General features: G+C 38.6%; 3 protein-coding genes across 3 annotated transcripts; 1 reads left to right on the top strand and 2 right to left on the bottom strand.

Annotated features, from left to right (window-relative positions):
* Nucleotides 1–153: 153 nt before the first annotated feature.
* Nucleotides 154–17,746, bottom strand: LOC102076888 (uncharacterized). Its single transcript, XM_005464307.4, has 5 exons — nt 17,508–17,746; nt 17,293–17,385; nt 12,043–12,384; nt 11,663–11,804; nt 154–2,427 (listed from the first exon to the last, which is right to left on the bottom strand). The coding sequence occupies exons 2-5, from the start codon at nt 17,366–17,368 to the stop codon at nt 2,376–2,378; spliced, it is 612 nt and encodes a 203-aa protein (XP_005464364.1). The 5' UTR covers nt 17,369–17,385; nt 17,508–17,746; the 3' UTR covers nt 154–2,375.
* LOC102079611 (uncharacterized) lies at nt 2,758–7,967 on the bottom strand. The gene is made up of 3 exons (XM_019354469.2): nt 7,432–7,967; nt 6,074–6,175; nt 2,758–5,134 (listed from the first exon to the last, which is right to left on the bottom strand). Exons 1-3 carry the CDS (start codon nt 7,759–7,761, stop codon nt 3,410–3,412), a joined length of 2,157 nt encoding a protein of 718 aa, XP_019210014.1. The 5' UTR covers nt 7,762–7,967; the 3' UTR covers nt 2,758–3,409.
* On the top strand, nt 7,976–11,103 carry LOC106098112 (uncharacterized). Its single transcript, XM_019354470.2, has 6 exons — nt 7,976–8,113; nt 8,217–8,325; nt 8,462–8,700; nt 8,814–8,961; nt 9,627–9,736; nt 10,178–11,103. Exons 2-6 carry the CDS (start codon nt 8,286–8,288, stop codon nt 10,487–10,489), a joined length of 849 nt encoding a protein of 282 aa, XP_019210015.1. The 5' UTR covers nt 7,976–8,113; nt 8,217–8,285; the 3' UTR covers nt 10,490–11,103.
* Nucleotides 17,747–22,881: the final 5,135 nt, after the last annotated feature.

The raw sequence follows: 22,881 nt of genomic DNA, 5'->3' as shown, positions 1-22,881 counted from the left end.
CGTATATATTGGATTCAAAAGTTCAGAAAAAAGATACAACCACACACATTTTGAGGGCAGATCTCATCACCCATGTCTTGTTGACAAATCTGACCAAACTGAAAGTGAAAATATTTTTTATGATTTGTAAGGTCAAATAATGGTTTCAGTGGGTTTTATTTTCTAAAGTCTAGCGTTTGTTTTTAAAGATAAAAGAGAAGACAAAAGTGTAAATGAAGATGATAATAGGCTAAATTTGTGATTGTGTGCCTCTAAAAATTTGGTTAGTCGACAACTAACTGTGATGAAACGTACAAACCAAAAAAAGCATTGGAAAAATAATAAAGTTGTTTTCTACTACAAATGTTGCTGATGCTTCGATCTCTTCTGAGCGATAACTCAAACATTTCTAGGAAGCTTTTGAGATTAAAATTTTTTTTATTCATTAATTCTTTTATGTCATGTGTCCCCAAGAAGCATTTAAGACAGAGAAAAAAAAATAACAGATCAATATCATAAAACACTCACTGATTTAAAACAAAATTTAATATTAGATGACAAATAATTAAAGCCTTGGTGGATAATAATCAGAGGCTGAATCATGTTTTACCCAGTTTTGAAGTGTGTATTTGCTCTTAGTTTGAGGTCTGGTGAGAGGTAGGGGTTGATGTAGTACCTGTACTGACCACCAGGCGGCACAGACATTAAAGTGTACAGCCTGCTTACAGAAGTCACAGGTGAGCAGGTAAGAGGAAGGACGGGTAGAAGGAAGTCGGTTTTTCCACTGTCTCAGCTGTTGATCACGTCATTTTTTTCTACTCTCTGTTTTTACAAACATGTTTTATCTTTAATTCACTGCCCCAGACTTTTGTAGATGTTTTAAATCTAAATGAAAGTGTTTAAATTTGAAGCACAAGGACCAGTTAGACTCAAATATACCTGTGAAATATTAAATGTTTGTCTTATATTAATGAAATCACAAAGCTGCAGGTTTGTGCCTCCTGATGAAATGCTCTTATATTTCTAGAGAAGAAAAATCAAACAGGACTTCAAATATTATGACACAGCAGTCTGGAAAATTCCTATCCCACCTTATCAGCACATTTTGTCTGAAAGAAATTACTGTTTTTAGTTTTCTTTTAAAACATTCACAGAGGAGTGAACTGAAAATGTAGCTTAGTAATGGTATACTGTGGGAGTATGTCGAGGTTGTATTGAATCAGACTTCATGTTTGAGTGCAAAGACCTGTTAAACCTGCTGCCTGGGCTCTTTTCATTTAAGCACCTCCCACAAACACAGCCACTGCTCTCAGTACTTCTGAAGCTGCTGGGCCCTAAAAATGTCCTGTCCTCTATGTAGAAGGAAGTCATGACAACATTTGGTTATTCAGCACTTTATTCTGACTAAAACAATGATGCAGGCTCCAAACTCTGTTTCACAGGGACAGGCTCAGACACGTTTCACTTTAACTCAGTTTCAGTGTTTTTTGGGGTTTTTTTAGGTTTCTGTGTTACACCTGTTGTTACCTGCAGTGGGTTCATTCACACACCCAAACATCAGTGTTTTATTTTCTTTGGACTGATTTGTTATGGAAATTTTCACAATAACCTGCAGCACTCCCTTTGTGAACATTATTTGAAGTGGGTTTAATAAACACATTGCAATGTGGAGAGAAACATCCCAGCCAAACACCAGGGTGATCTCTGAAATTTTGCTTGGGGTTGCTCATCTTATATTGTTTTTACCAAACTCACACACAAAGAAAATTCCTTAGCATGTCACATGAGTCTATACCTTCAGCTCAAAATTTCCTTGAAACCTTCCCCCCCACAGAGAGAGAATTATGACCTTGCCTTCTGCTTAGCCATGACCTAAAGATTTATATCCCTCATTAGCAGGAGTCTCGCTATCTGTTTAACGTCTCCCATGAACTTACAATGCCCCACTCTGTGTGTGTGTGTGTGTGTGTGTAGGTGTGATAGAGCATAAGGCCCATTTGTCGTGGGCATGCATACAACTGGTGACAGTGTAAATCTACAGTTACAGTGATATGGTAAAATATGTGATCAATACATGAGAAAGGAAATCTGCCACCAAAGATTCCAGATCATATTAAAGCTGCATTGAATGGCTCAACAGGTCAGAGGTTTCTTTTCATCTCCTGACTGATCAATGTTTTCATGACTATGACTAGTTTTGTTTTAAGACTAAAAAAAACATTGTTTCTTAAAAATTGTTGAATTCCACTTCAATTTCATCATCCATAATTTAATTTTACATTGTTAACTGTGTCTGCCTTCAGAACATCAGTCACTCTGAATGTTGAACTGGCTATTCGTGAATCTGAAACAAGCAGCAGGACTCACAGTTCAGTTTGGAAGCCACTGATAAAATTTCAAAGCCCCTGATCCTCAGGGGGCTGGTAATCTGGATTTTGTCTACGTCTACACTGCAAAAACGCAAAATCTTACCAAGTATATTTGTCTTATTTCAAGTCAAAATATCTAATCACACTTAAAATAAGCCATAATCAGCTAAAGAGTAACGTTTCAGTGAGATATGGGAACTTGTTTTTAGACAGTGCATCTTGGATATCTTGTTAAGTGAAAAACTCTTAAAAACATATTTTGAGTCATATATCACACGAAACAAGCTTTTTTGGCATTTCATAAATGTTTTAAGCTGCTGTGTTATTTGTAAAAGATGTATCATCTTGTTTCAAGAAATAGACGTAACTTGAATCAGGACATCCAATCTACTTTATTGAGAACTGCAGATTAATAACATGCCCAACATTGCATTATTATGAGTCTTAGTATCTTAAGCACAGTGTATTTATTTTTCTTACATACCAGTCAAACCATATCAATGTGACATTGAAAGAGGCAAAACACTGAAATTGTTTCCCTCTCAGTTGTGTTGCACTGAACAGATTGCGCCAAAAGTAAAATAAAAAGTCAATAGAACAATAAATTTTTTGCCAATGTTTAAAAACATTATTTCAGCCCACATATTCACAAAAGACTCAAGATTGATGTTTGATTATGTCAGTGAGATCATACTTCACTGGAATGTACTTGCTGTTATTAAAGTTTACATAGTGGTATGCTGTATAGTCAACAAGATTTCCTGCATCCACAAAAATATTTGCCTGAGCTAGACAGGGAACTTCTACCTCATAAGCTAAATATTGATCATTCCACCCAACTGTAGAGAGAGGCTGGCATTCAAAACAATACACAGATGCATTTACAATATAGATGTTTTTAACAAGTGCAAACTCTGGAGCATCATTTATGACATCAGAAATAACCAAAGATTTTTCACATGAATGCTTATTTCCATGTAGCATAATCCACTGTACAGAAACTACATGTTCAACTTGCTCAATGAAGTCTTTAATCTTGCCTTCTACATAATGAACATTTTTCACCTCAGAGGCTGGACCCATGTCGACTTCACTTGAAAAAAAATGGGATGTTTCTCATGCACGTTCTGACTACATTCATAAAGCTGGTTGTGCTTCACAAGAGATTTACAAATATTCTTAAAACTACTTTTCAGAGCCCACTGCTTGAAGAAACAATGTTTTGACTCAAAGCGCATACACATATGCCTCACTGTAGGACCAAGAGCCTTAATCTGAGAAGGAAGATGCAGTAAATAATGCTGTTTAGGTATAATATTTTCATCTGGAAACAGTTGTTTGAAATGTTTTAAATGCAGCTCTATTAAAAGCTTCAGTCTGGAGAGAGTTGAGACAGCAATAATAGGTGAAAACAGAATTTTTATGATCTCTAACATGTTACGTAGCATTTGTGTGTAATGATTTTCTCCAATTTTGTCCATAAGAAATGGAAGGATCTTTAAGAAAACCAGCATCTGCCCAGCTGACTGTTTCAATTTATTGTCATTTGACGACAGCGTACTGACAGATATGGGGCAAGGCTTATCCCTCACATCAACAGGAGAATAAGGGAAACACAGAATTGCACTATTGAATGAATCCAAGTTCATTTGCCCTGAAAGCACAAGATTCTTTAAAACACATTTGATTTCATATGGGGCAACGCCTTCAAGAATAACATGCATGATGTCTTGTGGGGTTTGATTGATTATATCAACGTGAGGAGATTCTGTTAACGTGTTTCTCCTGTTTATACCATACGTTATTTTTAGATTGTCTTTCAGAAAGTCAGTACTTGCCTTCTCAATGTCATTACATTGCCTGTTATGACTGGCCATGGTCCTTTTAACAAACAAATCTTCATTAAATTTTTCCTGCATGTCTTCAAAGTGGCATTCGCAGTGCCTGCATTTACTGTAGGCAAAACCCACTCCTTCCTTAAATCCAGCCACTTCATGCTGAGCTAGAGTGTCTCCACACACAGATATGAGTGCCCCATGAATTGTCCTCTCACCACTTGCAGTGACAACTTGGACACCATCACACAGCTCAATTAAGTCACGGTTAATCCTCTCAAATATCTCATCTATACCACAACGGGAAAGATCTTTTGATTTTACCATGGCAAGCAGACGAATAGCAGGAAGTCTTGATCTGTACTTAGGGCTGATGTTACCTAAGGTGTAATAAATCAATAACAGCTTGTTCTTGTTTGCCTGAGATCCAAGAGGATTGCATAGTTCAATTTCATCTGTATATAAAATCAACTGTAATGCTGTTGGGACTTTAATAAACAGTGGGTGCCACTTAAAAATGTCTCCATCAATGAAATCATGAAGAAAGCCATCCTTGCATGGCTTTGGCCTCTCATCAATCATTGCAAGTATTCTTGGATGTGATAGCAGCTGCTCCAAACTTTTCACCAACGGTATGTAATGAAAACAATGGTCCTTAATGGCAAGAACTCTGGAGTCTCCACGCTTCGAATAACAGATTGTTTGTTTTGTGACAATAATCTCTGGTTCAACTGGTTTTAACAGTTCTTTGATGGTCTTGTCCTGCAAATGGGTGGAAGCAATTTGAGTGAAAGGGTCAACAAACTGGTCAAATACCCCTATTCCATCACTCTTTAGTTGATCCAGGTCCCCAGAATGTCTCTCAATCATGTCACTCATTTCTTGTTTTAGGTGCTCCAATAATACGGCCTGATATTGCTGGACTCCACTCACGATGTGGTTAACAGCTCTCTGTGGAAGAGGAAAAAACAAAGGAAAATCCTTAATTACAAAATTCATATGAAAACACAGTCAACATGCAAACTCAAAGAGACACACTTTTTGAAAATGGAACCCTTCAGTTACATAAAGTTAGTGAGATGCAATGAGCAAAATAAGCTACCTGTGGGTGGCTGTAGCTCAGGTGGTAGAGCAGGTCAGCCACTAACTAGAAGGTCGGTGGTTCGATCCCAGGCTGCTCCTGGCTGCATGCCAAATATCCTTGGGCAAGATACTAACCCCATGTTTGCCTACTGGTGGTGGTCAGAGGGCCCGGTGGCGCCAGTGTCCGGCAGCCTCGCCTCTGTCAGTGCACCCCAGGGCAGCTGTGGCTACAATGTAGCTTGCCGTCACCAGTGTGTGAATGGGTGAATGACTGAATGTAGTGTGAAGCGCTTTGGGGTCCTTAGGGACTGAGTAAAGCGCTATACAAATGCAGGCCATTTACCATTTTACCACCCAATTTTTTTGTTGTAAAGAATAATAATGCCTTATGCAACGTTAAGACCTTGTTTTCACTTAATTATAATGCATTTTGAGGAATCGGATCATAGGTGGAAATGCAAATTGAAAATTTGTGTTGTGTGTATTATGTTGTTTCTATTCTTAGCTCATGCTAAGGAAATATAGTGATAGGCAGATTTTGGATGCAACATACATGTCTATTTCCATATATAGTGGGGGAGTGAGATCTGAGTGGTCACCCATGAAGTACATGGAGACACATTCTAATGTCAGGTGTTTCACTCACATACCTAAAGCTGTCCATTTATGATCAGATCATTCAGGATGCCAGGTCTGAACAGTGCCCAAGTTATAGCTTGAGCACTGTTAAGCATAAGTTAAGCAAATTGCTTTTAGGTTCTCTAACAATGAAATACAATTCAATGGAAAATTAATGGCATAAATTACCTGTGTCAGTCGATGAGTTTCCTTGGCTTGAAGAAGAAATGCAGTTGCATGTTTATAAAAGTCAAGATTCAGGTGACCCTCTCCATCTTCTTGAAATCCACTCTGAAACAGAATAACAAAAACATATCTATTAAAACAGAAATAAATAATTGCATTGATAGGTAGCAATCACCAAACAATATTGCATTCATTAGTTAGCTAGATTCATGCCCATAAGGTACAAGGTAGATGTATTTTACTGACTGATGTCTTTAATTTGAACTTTTAAAATGACAACTAAAATGACAAACAAAGCAGTACTTGATAATAGATTAATAAGACTAGCAAAGCACATGGAGAGTTCAGTACAGTATAGTTTAAATTCCTCGATCATGCCTGATCACAACCAAAATTGAATTACTTGTTCATTGGCCCATTTGTGACATTTTCTTTAAATTTAAAATCTGTCCATAACTTTGAGTTATTTTGCTAACAGTCAGACAAGTGCCACCAAAAACATAACCTCCAGAGTTACTAAGAAGAAAAGGTAAAGAAAAGAAAAACAAAAGATAGTTTTAGAAATAAAAGTAACAGTTAATGTTGTTAGTAGTCTTGCTGTTACTTCGGAAATGTAAATAGTTATTTATAACTGATTAGTCATTTAAAAAATATACAAAATAACTTACTGATTGGTTTGTATGAAAGTAATTACTTATGTCAGTTATTTACTGTCGGACAAGTTGCTGACAATTTGAAATATGTTATATTTAGTAGTTTCACCTTTAAAAAAAATAAGCAATACTGACAATAAAAGTAATATTGACTTTAATGCTTTTATTAATGTGAAGATGAGTATTTTTTTGTGCGTTTAAATTTTTTTGGACAGTAACTCTGAACAAATCATTTCATTTTGGTTTGCTTTGCCTAATAGTCATTCTCTAAGTGGACCTTGAACATATTATATGTAAACATGATAGCAACCTATGTAAACCTATTTACATAGGTTCAGTTAGCTGACTGGCTTTTACCAGCTGATTTCAACACATATTTCAACAATATATCAACTTTTCTTTAAAACTAATAGGACTTTCTGCAAAGTTTGGATGCATTCACCGGAGCGAACGGATGACTGAAAAAAACACTGTCTGACAAGACTGCAGTTTTGCGTTTCTGCCACAGCTCTCATTTACGTTTCAGGTGAGTTACTTAATTTAGCGAAGCAACTAGTTCGACACTCATCACTGTTAAAATAAAAGTACAACATGAATCTGTCAAAAACAACACATTTAATGGACGTACTTGGATCAGCCAAAGTAAATGCTAACATTATGTTACAGCTTCTGCAGCTCGTTTCTCCGGCTTTTGTTAAAATAACTTACGGTTAGTGTGGGGATGCTTGAGCCCTCGTCAGTTACTGAAGAACTGGCGTTAGTTTGGTTGATTGGAGCCGTCCTTTCACCTGCTTCAGGTAAACCGTGGCGGGTTGATCCTTCCTCCTCATCCGCTTCCACTCCGAGAAGGTGACGCGCGTGTGTCCGCTTTACGTGATAGTAGAAGGAGTTATACACTCTGTACTCACTCGGACAGCCATCAATTCCACACACCACGCGAAAGTCAGGGCTGCGGCTGTGCATGGTATTAATGTGACTCAAACGTTGTCTCAGACTCAATGCTAAAAACACGTAGCATATAAAGCAACGCCAAATCATGTTGGAAGCTAGTATGTTTCATTCGGTAGCGCGGGCTGCATTTGTGCCATAAAATAACTCGTTACCATGGTTACACGCGCCTGCTAAATTGTCGTAAATGTGGGGGATAAACTAAATTATTTTTTTTTAACCTATAATAATTAACGTTATTTTGCAATGCACAGAGACAGTTGTTTGGTTTAAAAACCAATGAATCATCCTTTTAGGATTTTGGGCCAAAGAAATGTCAGGCAAATTGAAGACGAACTTCGTTTCTGGCTGTCGTGAATGATCTGGTGGACATCTTAAGTTCATGCAGACACGTGCCTGCCACTACTGTCCGAGAGTTCTTTGCATCCGTGTTTCATTGGAAGTAAGTTAAAATGTATTATACAGTGCTCATTTTCTTTGTACATATTACACTCCTTTCGAAAGTTCTAAATGTTTTGGTGTGTTTGTATTGTGTAACGTTGTAGCCGAACAGTGACTGGACGAAGCAAGCTAACGACAAAAAAGCTAACTAGTGTGCTAAGTAGGCTAACAGCATGGAAGGACTGGATGAGGTCACAGTGTCGGTTTTAAAGGGTAATGTATGCAAATTTTATTTTTAAACAGATTAAAAGGACTTATGTTTTATATTTCTGACATTTGTCATTTTAATGACATAAGATTTTTTTTTTTAAAGTGAGAGACATTATTTATGTAATTTTGTGTCTTGCAGCAAACAAGCCTGCAGATATCGACAGTCCAGACACCCACTGTCCAGCAACCTTGGCCAAACACTACAGTACCCTACAAACTTTGTTTAATATAAAAAACCCAAACCACCAGGATGTCTCTCAGCTCCTGGATTTGGAATTTTCAGCCAGAAGAGCATTCATTGATTCAAATACTATTCGCGAGGAGGACAGACACAAAAAGGTTCTAGAAGCATATCCTTGCTTCAAGGACATTGGACATGTAAGTCATTGTTGAATACACGTGATTCAAACCAAACAATGTTTATCATACCAACTTCTTGCTCCTCAGTGATGCATTGACATGTTTGTATTGGTATGCTGAATATTTTATAGGTGATGGAGGAGCTTCATCGCATTTTGGATAAAGATAATGGCAACTTCGTCAATGAACTGAAGGGAAGATGGCAAGATTTCTGCCAGAAGGTGCAGTTTTTTGGTGTATGGAAAAAGACGCTGAAGCCCCCAATGGGAATGGATAAAGGTAAGCAATGATGTTTTGGTGTTATTAGTCATCAGAGTATAGTTTGGATCTTTAAGCATGTTAAAGCAGCGGTCCATAAAGTGATGCCACTGAGGACAGGAGGAGGAGAATTTGAAATTTTAAAGGCCTAATCCCCCACTCCCCCTCTCCTTCTTGAAGGAGCTGAAAGCCGCACCTTTACTAGTTATGCGCAGGGAAAACAGACTCAACGCTACAAAAGGCTAAAAATAAAAACCAACAGGCCAGTTTAGGGAAAGATTGTTGTGTAGGCTCACTAATCAGTGAGCCTACACAACATAAAATGTAAGATAAATCCCTTTTTGTTCCCCCTCCCTCCCCTCCTCAGCATTAAGTTTTACAGACTAACATTAATGCAATGTAGGTCAATGTAGGCATAGTTAGCATTTAAGCATAAGTCATATTAGCCTACTATAAACACAGTATACAACAATTATCTACACAATTTAGCAATTTATTAGGTTACTGTGACAAGCTTAAACTGTGGATTACAGCTTTAACTTTCATGTGCTAGTGTCTTGTTGTTCACCTTTTCAATCCATGACGGTTATCACTGGCCAAATATTTGTTGTTGTTGTTTTGTTTGTTTTTTTATCTTGAGGATTTTGTTTAAGTGTGGTAATGAGATGATTCTTTTTTCTGTACAGCTGAACAGGCTCTTGAGATCCTGCGTGTGCTGCCATCACTGTTCCCATCCACCTCTGCTCCTCCAAAGAGGGCACGGGATGCGAGTGAGGCTCTGGTGCATGTCCTTGAGGTGAGTTGTGTAAAATGTAGCAGTTGTTTTTTGTTTTTGTTCTTTTTGGGACAACAGTATTAAAAAAATGCTTCTTCTGATGAGTGCCAAAGTATTTTATATTCACAAACTATATGTTCTAAGCCTTCAAAGGCACCTAAAACACATTTTTGGAATGAGGTTTCTCACAGGTTAGATCGCTGCGACCAGTAAATACAAACATGTATGCATTACGTGGTAGCACATTTTTATCACCTCAATGATACCTAATTTAATGTAGCCTTGGTTTTCTGTTTTTCAGGAAGGCTAGACATATGTGAACAGTAATTCCATCGAGAATAATTAAAAAGTAGCAATTTCAGATGTGTTTTCTCAGAACCTCAACTTTTGTTGTAATTTAGCTTTAGTTATGTGTTTGAAACAAAAGTGCATAATCCTTACAAAAGTTTGTCTGTGTTAAAGGACCAAGAAGACCCTAATACCTATTTGATGAAACGTCCTCTCTCCTGCCCAGTCCTGATCGCGAGTCCGTCCAACTGCATCCTAGCGGTAGGAGATGTGCCAATAACCACGTTTCCAAAAGACGAGGTTACGGAGGGTGCTTTATACCTTATGGCCTACTATTATACCCTACATCTTACATACCCAAAGTGTGTAGCCACTCTGCTTTCCGTCATACAGACGGAGGTTCTCTTGGACAAAATCAATGAGCGAGATCTCACATCATCTTACAAGAAGAGCATGGCTGACTGGAATGCTTTTATTGGCCAGTAGAGCCAGTGTGGTTAAGATGTGGACTATAGGAAAGCACTTCTTCTCTCCTTCCAAGGCTACTACAGTCAATGTTGGTTGCGATTGATTTTTGTTTGGAAATTGGCCAGGTTAGCCCAGTTTTATAATTAAGGATGCACGATAATATCGGCGAACATGCCGACATTTTATGTTTGGTTTGTGCAGTGCAGAGACTGCCTAGCTTTTAGTTGATTTTAAAGGTTTTTTTTTTTTTTTTTTTTTTTTTTTTTTTTTTTAATGTTGAGTTTAGGCTACAGTGTATTCAGTGGATAGGCTCTGTGCATCCTTAATGATAATTTTACAATGGTATTGTTTGAAGAATGTTGTCAAATGTCCATGTTAATATAGCCCAGGACCTTTAATTTAAATGATAAAAACACTTTATATTAATAACAAATGTTACAGGTTGAGCAGTTTTAGTATGTCTAGCAGTGTGTTTGTCTGTGCTTTGAATTGTGCCTGTGCAATGCACAGATTTTAGCAGTGTATTAAGGGCCAGATTGGGCAGAACAAAAAGTCACTGCAAAATGACTTCTTTAATGCAGTCCTCTCTGTTTATGGGGCTTTACCAATAAAGTTGCTGCTCTGCAAATCTATAGTTTTCATGTTTTTTTGTCTTATAAGTAGTAGGTAAATGTCTTGAATCTAGAACAGTATTACTGCTGTATAGAAAGGTAAATGCACTAGAAATGGAGAATTATTACAAAAATACTAGTAAAAAATGCTAACTTACATAAATTTTGTCTCAAAATGCCAGTTTCTAATCTTATTTTAAGTAAGGTGTTGTACTTAAATCTAGAACAGTGTCACATTTTAGAACTCAAAATAAGTTATATACACTTAAAACAAAGAGTGTGATGTTGGAAGGTTTAAAAAAAAAGAAGCTACTTTTGAGGGGAAAATGCTACTTTTGAGTGTCACAAACTTATTATGAGACACACAAACTTCACAACACTAGTAAAATATAGCTAAGAATGAGTTTTTCCGGCTAATTTCAAGATCTTGCAAGGCTTATTAAACTGTCTTATTTCAAGAAATCTTGTCAAGAGAATTTTCACTTGTTCCATTGGCAGATTTTTTCACTTATTTCAAGCAAAAAATATCTTGTATTAAGTTTTTTTTTCTTGTTTTTGGAGGGCCATTTTTTCCAGTGTATATGTTCTGTAGATAAAAACAGCACCACCACCAACAATAACAAGCACAGCAGGAACTATCAGACCAGCTATCAGTCCAACAGAACCACTCTCCTTTACTCCAGCCTCCTCCCCTCCATCTCCACTTTGTCCTCCTGTCTGACCTGCAGGTGAGAAACAGGTGTGAGGTGTCAGCTGTCAGGTAGGTGATGAGTGAAGAACAGAACAGAATCCATTTCCTCTTCAAACTGCTGTCAGACATTATCTACTGCACTCTGATCACATCACTCAGACCAGCTGCTTTCTACAAAGTCTCATCAACAACATCTTTAGAAACAAACATCAACAACCAGGAAGCAGCTTCACCTCTGATCACACACACACTCAACTCTACTCACTCACCTGGTTCTTCTACCATCAGGCTGGTTCTGTTCAAAAGCTGAACTGGCTGATTGTTGTATGCTGCTTCACATTCATATGTTCCAGAATCCTCCATGGTGACATTCTGGAGAATCACTGAGAAGTTTCCATTCGTCATCCATTTTGAATCCTTCAGCTCCACCCGACCTTTAAACAAGTCATTCTGGAGGTGTTCCTGAAAATGACCATCTTTTAAGTAAATGACATAATCTTCTGTCTGCAGGTCAGGTTTGGTCCACCTTAACAGTATGTCAGTAGCACCACTGGGACCGTAACACTCCAGAGTGGCATCTTCTCCTCGTCTGACTTTGACCTCTTTTTGGCCTACAGAAGGAAAAGATGAGAAAAAGGAAGAAAAATCAGTAACACAGTTCTAACAAAATATTTAATTTCAATGCAATAATTCAAACAGTCTTCTTACTTTAAACTGAACATATCACAAAAAGGATGATAAGATGATGGAAAAAGAAAAATATGTATGAGAGTTGATAAGTGAATAACGAAGCTTTACTGGTGACATATTTACATTCATGCTTATGTGTGTGATTATATGTTTTTATGTTTTTAAAGCAGTGATGATATATGTTTCTGTATTAAATGTAGATGTAGCCACTGTGATGCACCCATTTGTTTTTAATGTGGTTTTTGTTTTGTTTTGCTTTTGTTTGTTTGTTTTTTAATTTCCTCTTGCTTGAAAATCCAGGAAGGACTAATAAATAATGTCTGCACAGATTTGAATCCCTGAGAGGATGAATATCAAACAGCTCAATAATGAAAGGAAGTTTATAAAATGTATTTATATTCACAAGCACAAGTCACAAAGTGATATACAACAACAAAAACACAACATCAATAGAGAATGACAGAGTAAAATTAAAAACATAAACAATAAAATGTCAGCAGAAGGCCTGATTAAACATAAATGTTTTTAGCTCTTTAAAAAAAAAAAAAATACTCCACAAAGTCAGCAAAATGGAGCTGGAGTGGTACAGTGCTCGAGAGCCTTGGTCCTACTGACTAAAAGGTTGAAAATCCCTCTGAAACACCCCTCTCTGTTAGCAAATGCCCTACCTATGGAAACAGACACATCTGCAGTACCATAGAACAAGCATAAGCTTTAGTTACACCTTTGTGTACAGTGGACAGCCAACAGCCAAGTAGTCATTTCTCTTAAGGTCCCATTATATTCACTGCAGTGTACTGACCAAAAACAGCAATGAACATTATTGTCTGGAATCACACCCACGATGTGACCACCATCTCAGCCCCACCCCCAACACCTACAGTCAGTTTGGATTTCTGGACTCATGTATGTTCTCATCACCATTCTGTTTTAATTCTTCTAATTCGGGTGACACTGATGGGTGCGAGGGTGTCCGCACAGCGTAAATCACCACACTGCCTGTTACTTCTGCATGTTTCTAAATCCTTGCTTGGGGGGTTTGTTTCTAGGATTCATGGTGGTGTAGTCTTATCTCTTTGAAGAGAAACAGATAGTAGGAATACTCAGGATTGAATACTTGGAAAGACCAACTGAAAGCAGCTGCAGTAAAGGTCTGGCAGGGCATTAAAAAGGAGGAAACCCAGCATGTGGTGATGTCCATGGGTTTAAGACTTCAGGCCGTCATTACCAGCAAAGTGTTTTCAACCAAGTATTAGAAATGAACATTTTATTGACAGCTATTTAATTTGTCCAATTACCTTTGAGCCCCTGAAAAGAAAGGAACGTGTTAAAATATGCTTTAGTTCCTCACATGTTTATGCATCTCTTATGTACCTTTCTGTTTAACTACCTGAATTAAAGCTGAAAGTCTGCACTTCAACTGCACCTGAGTCATGTCATTTAAAATTCATTCTGGTAATGTACAAAACCAAAATTAGAAACAAGTTGTCTCTGTCCAAATAATTATGGATCCAACTGTATTGCAGTCAGTTTGCAACCTGCCTCAGCTACAGGACCAGAACACTTCTGTTTATTTCTCCTTACTTCCTTAACTTTTATTTGGTTGTTTGTGTCATGGTCCTGAGCCTGCCAACTCAGTGTTTTGTGTTTCCTTATGCTTTTGTTCATTCCGAGTATGTATTCTGTTGTGATTTGCCATTTGTTAGGTTTCTGTTCTGTGCCTGCCTGCTCCCACTTCTCTGTGTTCCCTCCGTCTGTCCATGGTGTCACACTGTCTGCTTGTGAATCTGTCTGTCACCCCTTGTCTGGTTCTGTGTCTGTGAGTTTCCTGTTTTATTGTGAAGGTCTCTGTCTGATGTGAGTGTGTTCAGTTTACGTTTCCCCTGTCCCGTCAGCTCTGATTTCTCCCAGCTGTGTTGCCCTCCTGTCTCTCATCCCCTGATTACTGGTGTGTGTATTTAAGCCCTGTGTGTTCTCCTGCCTGTTGCTGGTTCGTCTGTGTTACTCCGTGTCAGTCTGCGTACTCTGTGTTCCTCGGTGTCCTGTTCCTCATCTGCGTCTCTCTGCCTCTCACCCCGTTCGTATGATCTCTGGTTTGTTATTTAGTTTTCCCAGTTTAGGTCTGCTCTGTAAATTCTCTTCTGCCTCTCTCCCCGTTTCGCATGTTCTCCGGTTTGTCATTTAGTTTTCCCAGTTTAGGTTTGTTCTGTTTATTCTCTTCCCTCACTGCCTGTTTTGCCACTCCACCACTTGTAAATAAATGTCACTCGAATCATCAGTCACTGCCTGCATTTTGGGTCCTCCTTTCCTACAACACCACACGGCTCTCCTCGGCAGCCGTGACAGTTTGGTTTCTTAGTTTCACTGTGGTGTACTGTCAACAACTCTTTTTGAAGAGAAATAGACGGTTTGGATATTAGAGAAAAGATATTGGGAAGTTCACATGTTCCCGCTCTAATAATACAAGATAAGAGATGTCTCAATATGTAGCTGGTGGAATGACATGCCAGTTTGCTATTTTTTTCACCTACAGGAGCAGGACAGGTGTTAAAACTTTCCTAAGCCCTAAGAAAAACAGACTCTACCTGTGAATAGTGGTGTCTCAAAAAATATAGTTTTAGAAAAATTTAATTAATTAGAGGCAAAATCCACAGAAATTACAACATGGGATGTGTAACATGTGTACAATAACATCAAGCAGGCCTATGAAGTGATAGCCCACCCCCACCTTGGACAAGCTGATCATCTCCATCCCTCCCTGCACCCCTCTTAGGAAACAAACCCCTCCAAGCACCCGGGTCATTAAAACAGGACTGTTTTGATCTCACAGACTGACCCATCTTTGAACAGCACTCAGTCTGTTACTTACATTTTTTTTAATTAAGATTATTTCCAGTCTGTGTTTTTAAGGCATTACTGAAAGCACTGTGAATAAAAACTGGCAGGTAGAAAATAATTAATTTGATAGATTTATAAGACCATATTAATATTATTTATATTCCATCAAAACAGCAATAAATAAAACTGACTGGTGTTTAGCATGCACTCTAATTTTTGTTTGTTTTTTTAAGCATCTGCGTCTGTGAAAATTAGCGCTCATAACACTAGTGATAATACACACTTCCTTTTTCCATTTTTCACTTAGAAATATACATACAAAGGTATAACTACATACACTTCACTGTGATATATTAAAAAAAAACTATTTTGGATAAATGCATTTATTACTCGGTCTCCCTATACCAGGGGTCGGCAACCCGCGGCTCCGGAGCCGCATGCGGCTCTTTAGTCCTTATAGTGCGGCTCCCGTGGTTTGGGCAAATAAATTAGAAGTATTTAGCTGAAGTGTATTTTATTTATGTTAGTTCTTTTTAAAATTCTAAATTGGAAGATTATTGTGATATTGAAATATAAAAATAAAATTATATTCTATTATTTTTTCATCGCTCAAAATAAGAGTCACACTCGCGGAAGCCGGTAGGCTATACCCGCCGGAAACGCCGTGCATTTATCGAGACTTTCAACCCCAGGTAGGCCAATTATGGATCTTCGGATCCACATTATGTCAGCAGCTGTTCTCCACCGTGAACTATGTTAAAGACAAACACCGCTCACGCCTCACAGATGACAGCTTACAGTCCTGCGTAAACTGACTTCGTATAGCCCCGATTTGCGGACTCTGTGCGCAGAGGTTCAGGAGCAGAAGTCCCATTGTAAACAAATCACGGCAGACCCGACGATGTTTCCATGAACATGCTTTTCAGCATCTCTTTATTGAGCACTTTTCACACACGGTTGCTGTACGCATACAGCCGGCTGTAGCTTTTCAGCTCACAGCCCGACATACACCACCACCAACACAGCACAGATAGCGCAGACGTAAAGGCACCGAGGCGTGATTGCGGGTGTCGCTCAGGTGCGTCTGCCTCCCCTGCAGCGGCGCTGCAAACCACGCCCCGCCGCACGCATTAACCAGGTAAAATACATATTTAGGCAGAATTTTGCAAATATCTATTTTTCATTTTTCAGCAGCATAGTGCTTTTTTCCAATTATTTTTTAAGAGTCAGGTCAAGGCTCCAACAGCCCAAAGGCGATATAAGGGTGGCGGCTGACAACAGTTTTTGTTTGCTACATGGATCATTTTAGTTCAGGTTGGTGTCTTTCCTTTTGTTATATTTCTTTAAGAGTTCAAAATGTGTTGATTACATAAATATAATGTAATTTTCTCTGTAGCACTTCATGGGTTTCATAAGCAGCACACCTCAGTTGTTCACACAAAGCATAAAGATAAAAAACAATATATACAGTGTTATCTTCATTTTAGATGTCAAAAAGTATTTGCGGCTCCCAGTGTTTTCTTTTGCGTGGAAACCGGGTCCAAATGGCTCTTTGGGTGTAAAAGGTTGCAGACCCCTGCCCTATACCCACATATTGTAACTGCCTGCTGGCCTCTTACGGCAAATGGCTGAAATGCACATAAATCACGTGACTTTCCTCTGGGTGGAGCATTGGTCTTTGATTTTATATCGATGGTAAATGGCTTGTATTTGTATATTTCTATAGCTAAAAAGTTGCTTTGCGGTAGTCACTCAGCTCTAAAACAAATCTACTGTTAAGTTTAAAAGTTAAAATTCCACTTTTAAACTTATTTTATCCAGCAGCTGCGCCATTCGAAGTGAAAGTGAAACCGACTCGAATTAGACTTCGACTTAGAAGTTGTGACGTTCACCATTACAGGGTTACATCGATCCACGAACTGTTACAGTAACTATATAAACCTCCAAACTCCACACATTACAAGGATAGCAGATGTTTAAACCCAGGTTACCTTCACAGTAAAGATGTCCCAGTAGATAGAAGATAAATACTCCCGTCAGGACAGTCGATGGTCGTAACGCCGCCATTACAGTCGAAAGGGACTCTATAACAAATGTTACCGAAAGTTAACGTGTTTGTTTTGATATTTACAACGGAGCATTACCGATGTTACACATCGCTGACAAAATACGACAGGTAACAAGTGGGCTTCACTAATGCGGTTACCTGAAAGAAAGAAGCAGAAATTTCATCGGGGCGCTGGTCATCCGTGCTCAACTTCCACGAGAAACATCTGACTCAACTCTGTGCTTTCTTCTTCTTCTCTCTTCTTCTTCCGAGAATGGTAAGTTTGATATGTTTATGATGTTTTGACGGTGTGTCGAGCCTCCGAAACACTGCTCCAAAGCCTGGTTTGAAACGCCCACAACTCACCACCAATGTTCCCTCTAAGCTGCGCACGTGCGCAATTGTGCACTGTTGCACGGTCTCTGCGCACAGAAAATCTGCGTTGCGCACACAAAAAAAATTCTAACCTGAATTGAAATTAAAGTAAATATGTGCCGACACCGGTGTTTTAGCTGGCAAAGCGGCGTGGCTGATGTGCAGTGAAGCCACATTAATGACAACGTGTACAACCATTGGAGATGTGAGCAGGACAGACGGAACAATTGACAGAAAAAGTGTGGACTTTATACCAGTTTTTAAATTGTGTTGATAGGCCACGTAAAACCAGAGTTATGATAAAAAAATATGCAATGTTTGGTTTTTTTCCTGAATACTATCGTTGTTTATATTTACTGCGGGAAGAAACGGCGAAAACAGCGTTTTATAAGGAAAACGCTTGAAAGCACTCTCCGCCTGTGAGCAAAGACGAAACCAAAACACCCCCCACCCTTTCCTATTGGTCGAAAAAAGTACCATGTCGACCAATCAAAACATGGCATCTAGTTGTTAAGAAACGGGGGCAAGTTTTAGGAATGACGGCGGTGTTTTGAGATGTGAGAGATTTGAGACATTTAGCACAAATCTTGTGTAGTTAGTGTGTAGTTAGTGTGTAGTGTAGTCAATAGTTTTGTTGTGTGTGTCAGAACAATGAGGCGACTGCTGAGTGTTACAGGTGTTACAGGAGTGATACATCTCCTGTTGTCAGGCCTGCAGGTATCAGGCTGTCGTTCTCCTTTATCTCATAGTGGACAGAAATTATTTTTTGGAGTGGCACAAATAATTTGTGTGGCATCAGATTTGATGCAGAACAGCTGATTGTGCTGTAAATATTTTATAATGTTTATTTAAAAACGTATTGGCTGCATTTAAAAAATAAATAAATAGCTGCAAAAAACTTTGTTTGCCAAACTGAGTTATTTTTTTGAAGAAGTAACTATATAATTAATTGCCCAACATTGGTCATTATATACTGTATTTGGCAGACAGAGTTACAGGACTCTCTCCCAGACCACAGACTCATAATACAAGTCAGAGCTTTTTTTAAAAAAAGAAAGAAAGTTGTGTTTTCAAAATTGGAGTTCAAGTTATTTTTACTTCCAATAGTGTTAACATACTACACAGGTAATGAACAGGATTTTTTACATTTTCATTGTAAGTGGGCTAAAACAGTTAATTAAAAGTAGTCTAACATAAATGTAAATGCTGTAATTTGATTATTTTAATAAACCATGTAACTTGGATGGATTAGATGCTGGCGTGACCACAGTGCACACGTCTGATGTCGCTCACAGTGGTCCAAGGGATCGCTCAGGGAGTTTGTGTGTTCGCTCAGACACGTGAAAAATTAGAGGGAACATTGCTCCCCACGTGATCACGACTAAACAGACACCCCTGGATTTTTTGTGATTCATCATTGTGAGGCAGTAGGATCATTTTTTGTAATCAGTAATTACTGAATTAATGTTTGTCATGCAACTGCTTCTGTTTTTCACACACACACACACACACACACACACACACACACACACACACACACACACACAATTGCACTTTACACACCACTGCCTTTGTAATGCAGATGCTGCTCTACAAACAATTCTTACTCTCAAGAATTTTGCTCACGCAGAAAGTAATCCTCAGTATCCTGCCTGAATGATTACCGTCCCATCGCACTGACCTCCATCATCATTAAGTGCTTTGAGAGACTTGTCATGGCACACGTGAAAAGCAACCTCCCTGCTCACTGGATCCGCTGCAGTTTGCATACCAGCCGAACAGATCGACCGAGGATACTATTTCCACTACTCTTCACCTCTCCCTCTTCCACCTGGACAAGAAAGACAGTTATATCAGAATGCTGTTCATAGACTTTAGCTCAGCATTCAACACCATTTGAAAACAGTTTGAAAAACTCAGCAAGTTGGGACTGAGCACCTCTCTCTGCAACTGGATACTAGATTTTCTGTCAGGGTGACCTCAGTCCATCCGAATCGGCGACAACATCTCCAGCACCATCAAGCTGAGCACAGGAGCTCCTCAGAGCTGTGTTCTGTGTTCTCAGCCCTCTGTTGTTCACCCTCCTGACACACGACTGCACCACCCTACACAGCTCCAACCACATCATCAAGCTCACTGATGACACAACCGTGGTTGGACTCATCAGCAGCAACGACGAGCAAGCGTACAGAGATGATTTTCAACAGCTGGCGTCCTGGTGCAGTGAAAACAACCTGTCACTGAATGTGGACAAAACCAAGAAGATGATCGTTGACTTCAGGAAGACTTGCTCCACTCACACAGCACTCAGCATCCATGGTTCCACAGTAGAGACTGTTAACACCACCAAGTTCCTGGGAGTTCACATCTCAGACGACCTCACCTGGACCACCAACACCTCTTCTACCACCAAAAAGGCCCAGCAGCGCCTCCACTTCCTGAGATGCCTGAAGCGGGCCAACCTCCCTCCTCCCATCCTCACCACGTTCTACAGAAGCACCATAGAGAGCGTTCTGACCAGCTGCATCTCCGTGTGACAACTACAATGCTGGTGATCTCAGCAAGCTACAATGGATTGTTAAAGCAGCTGCCAAGATCATCTGAACATCTCTCCCTCTGCCACAGGACATCTTTCACAACTGCTGCATCAGTAAGACCTCCTGCATCGTGCTTGATCCCTCACTCCCCTCACATGGACTCTTTTCTCTCCTTCCATCTGGCAGATGCTATCGCAGCATCTGGGCCCGATCCTCCACACAGCGAGATAGATTTTTCCCACAAGTTATAAGACTCTTAAATTCGCTATCAGCTCTCCCTCTCCCCCCCACCACACACCCACACAAAACTGTCAACTGACTCTTTTGTGCTTTACACGCCACTGCCTCTATAAGACAAATGCTGCTCTATGGACAATTTCTACTCCCAAGAAAATCTGGTCAGATTTACAAGCTGTTACACTGGTCACTTTAAACCACTCTAAACTTTAAATTTTAAATTTTAAATTGTAATTTCTCTTGATCCCCTTAGACTTAAGTGCATATTTATTTTCTTACTCCTTTTTATACATATTTAACAGGGTTTTTTGCACTGTTGTAACTGGAGCGTCATCGTCTCATCTTTCTATATGCTGCACTGAATATAGCAGAGATGACAATAAAGTTTACTTTGAATTTGACTTTTGAATAATACCCTCCTTCTCATAATACTAATAATACTAATACTACTACTACTACCACTAATAATAATAATAATAATAATAATAATAATAATGTTATTGTTATTATAAGAACAATACAGACTATCCAATCACTTGAAAACTGAAATCCAAAGTGTAATGAAGTAAATATATAGATATCATATTTGAATGATTACTGGCAGATAAATGAGAGAAAGTGAGAGACAGAGACAGGTGGGTGGGCTTCATTCACTCATATCAGCAGAGAGAGCGAGAGTGACAGACCCTATAAATTAATTAAAATATCTCAATACAATTCTCCTCTGCTTTCAGAGAGACAATTAAACAGGAGAAGATTTCAGCTCTGACTCTGTCTATTCTCAAGCATTTTTGGACTTTAATCAGAAAATGTTATCTGCATCATCAGGTGATTCATCCTTGCTGTAATCTATTACTCTCATAATCCACCGCCATAAAGAATATATTTATACTAAATATGTTTTATTGAAGTTGTTGGTCAGCTGAATAATATTAATCATATTCATATTAATTAATCATTTTCTTTTCTCTGACACCACCTCAGTAATTTTTCCCTCAAGCTTAATCGTTTTTAAAAAGGTCTTTTCACTGCTCCTGGGTTATGTTTTTGAAGATCTTCTCTTGGCTGCTTTGAATATTTTTCCTCACTTCTGAATATGCGGACTTGTGAGTCGTTTAGGCTTTCACAGACCTTTTAATTTTTTTCAGTAACGTGCCAAAATAGATTAAAATGGCCTTAATGCAGCTGAACCCAAGATTTTATGTCTAATATACTAAAACATTTTACCTTGAATTCTGAGGACACCTTGCCTCTCCTTGAACATAAGACAATATGGGCTGTCATTGTAGTCAGTTTGTTTATTTTAAATGAAGAAATGTATCCCGTATCTTTTCAGCCACTGGTTTATTGAGGGATCTGAAATTATTTGAGAGAAACTTGTCTCTGAAATATGATACTTTTTGTTTGTGAAATGGTTACAACACTAAACAAAAATGGCCATACTGTAGGTCTTGATTGTGACACTTAACTTTTCAACAAGGCCATTTGTTTAGTGAGCAAATTAGGCATCACAGCTACAGTTACATATTTGCCTAATATATCAGTACTTAAATTGCTTCAAAACTCTGAGGCCTTGTATGTTAGCAGTCTTTTAGGGGCATGACATTTGTAGAAGAAATGAGAAATACAACAGTGGACTCTGTCTGCTGTTTTGCTTCTTAGTAGGTATAAGCACACCTCAGTCACTCATCTCACATACACAATCACTACTCATTTTCATAATGTCTCTAATTGTTCTGTAATCACTGTTTGACTGCTGTCTCCTCACTAAATCCACAAATGTTTACATTACCTGAGCCGTAACTGTAACTACCAGTCCACTCCAAGTGTGCTGATTAATTATGTGTATTTGCCCCAAGTGTTCCTAACAATCACTTGATGATTGTCTCATGTGACTCAAGTTACACCAATGAAATATTAAAATGCACCAGCCCATCATCTCAGATGAGTTTCAAATTTATTTCCTAAGAAAAAACCAGACTGTGCTGACAGAATGCTAAGCATTACTGTAAAAACATTTTATGAATATGTAATTATTTGCTATTGAAGCAATTTAAAGTGAAAATCCTCCTGAACAAAAGTAGTGGTGATTTTTAAAGTTTCATTTTCATAATAGGACATTTTTTTTCTTACTGGTGCAAGCTGAAAATAAATACTCAGGGCCATTTTATTTAGGTAACAGTTTATTTGCAAGACGCAAGAACAGAAGAGCAGTATTGTGCATGACAGAAGTGTTAAAATATGGTAATAGAGCCAGGTGCCGGTGTGTCATGAGTTAATCCTGTCATAGACTGTGAAACTTTGCCACAGGTGGTACTAGTGGATTGCAATGATTGAAAGTTAAAATAAGAAAAAAAGCTACTCCTACTGCTGCAAAGCAGGGC

Source organism: Oreochromis niloticus, linkage group LG3 (genome assembly GCF_001858045.2).
Source record: "Oreochromis niloticus isolate F11D_XX linkage group LG3, O_niloticus_UMD_NMBU, whole genome shotgun sequence".
Classification (NCBI taxonomy): Eukaryota; Metazoa; Chordata; class Actinopteri; order Cichliformes; family Cichlidae; genus Oreochromis; species Oreochromis niloticus.
The sequence above is the reverse complement of the archived record's forward strand: the minus strand, read 5'-3'. Positions and strand labels throughout refer to the sequence as shown.

Coding starts and splice junctions, on each gene's coding strand:
- LOC102076888 (XM_005464307.4), bottom strand. CDS start 17,368: ATGGCGGCGTTACGACCATCGACTGTCCTGACGGGAGTATTTATCTTC. Junction 11,805..12,042: donor CCTGATGGTAGAAGAACCAG/GTGAGTGAGTAG, acceptor TCTCACCTGCAG/GTCAGACAGGAGGACAAAGT. Junction 2,428..11,662: donor GTTTTTATCTACAGAACATA/TACACTGGAAAA, acceptor GTTTTTGCAGTG/TAGACGTAGACAAAATCCAG.
- LOC106098112 (XM_019354470.2), top strand. CDS start 8,286: ATGGAAGGACTGGATGAGGTCACAGTGTCGGTTTTAAAGG. Junction 8,701..8,813: donor GCTTCAAGGACATTGGACAT/GTAAGTCATTGT, acceptor AATATTTTATAG/GTGATGGAGGAGCTTCATCG. Junction 9,737..10,177: donor CTCTGGTGCATGTCCTTGAG/GTGAGTTGTGTA, acceptor TCTGTGTTAAAG/GACCAAGAAGACCCTAATAC.
- LOC102079611 (XM_019354469.2), bottom strand. CDS start 7,761: ATGATTTGGCGTTGCTTTATATGCTACGTGTTTTTAGCATTGAGTCTG. Junction 6,176..7,431: donor CAAGCATCCCCACACTAACC/GTAAGTTATTTT, acceptor ATTCTGTTTCAG/AGTGGATTTCAAGAAGATGG. Junction 5,135..6,073: donor AAACTCATCGACTGACACAG/GTAATTTATGCC, acceptor CCTCTTCCACAG/AGAGCTGTTAACCACATCGT.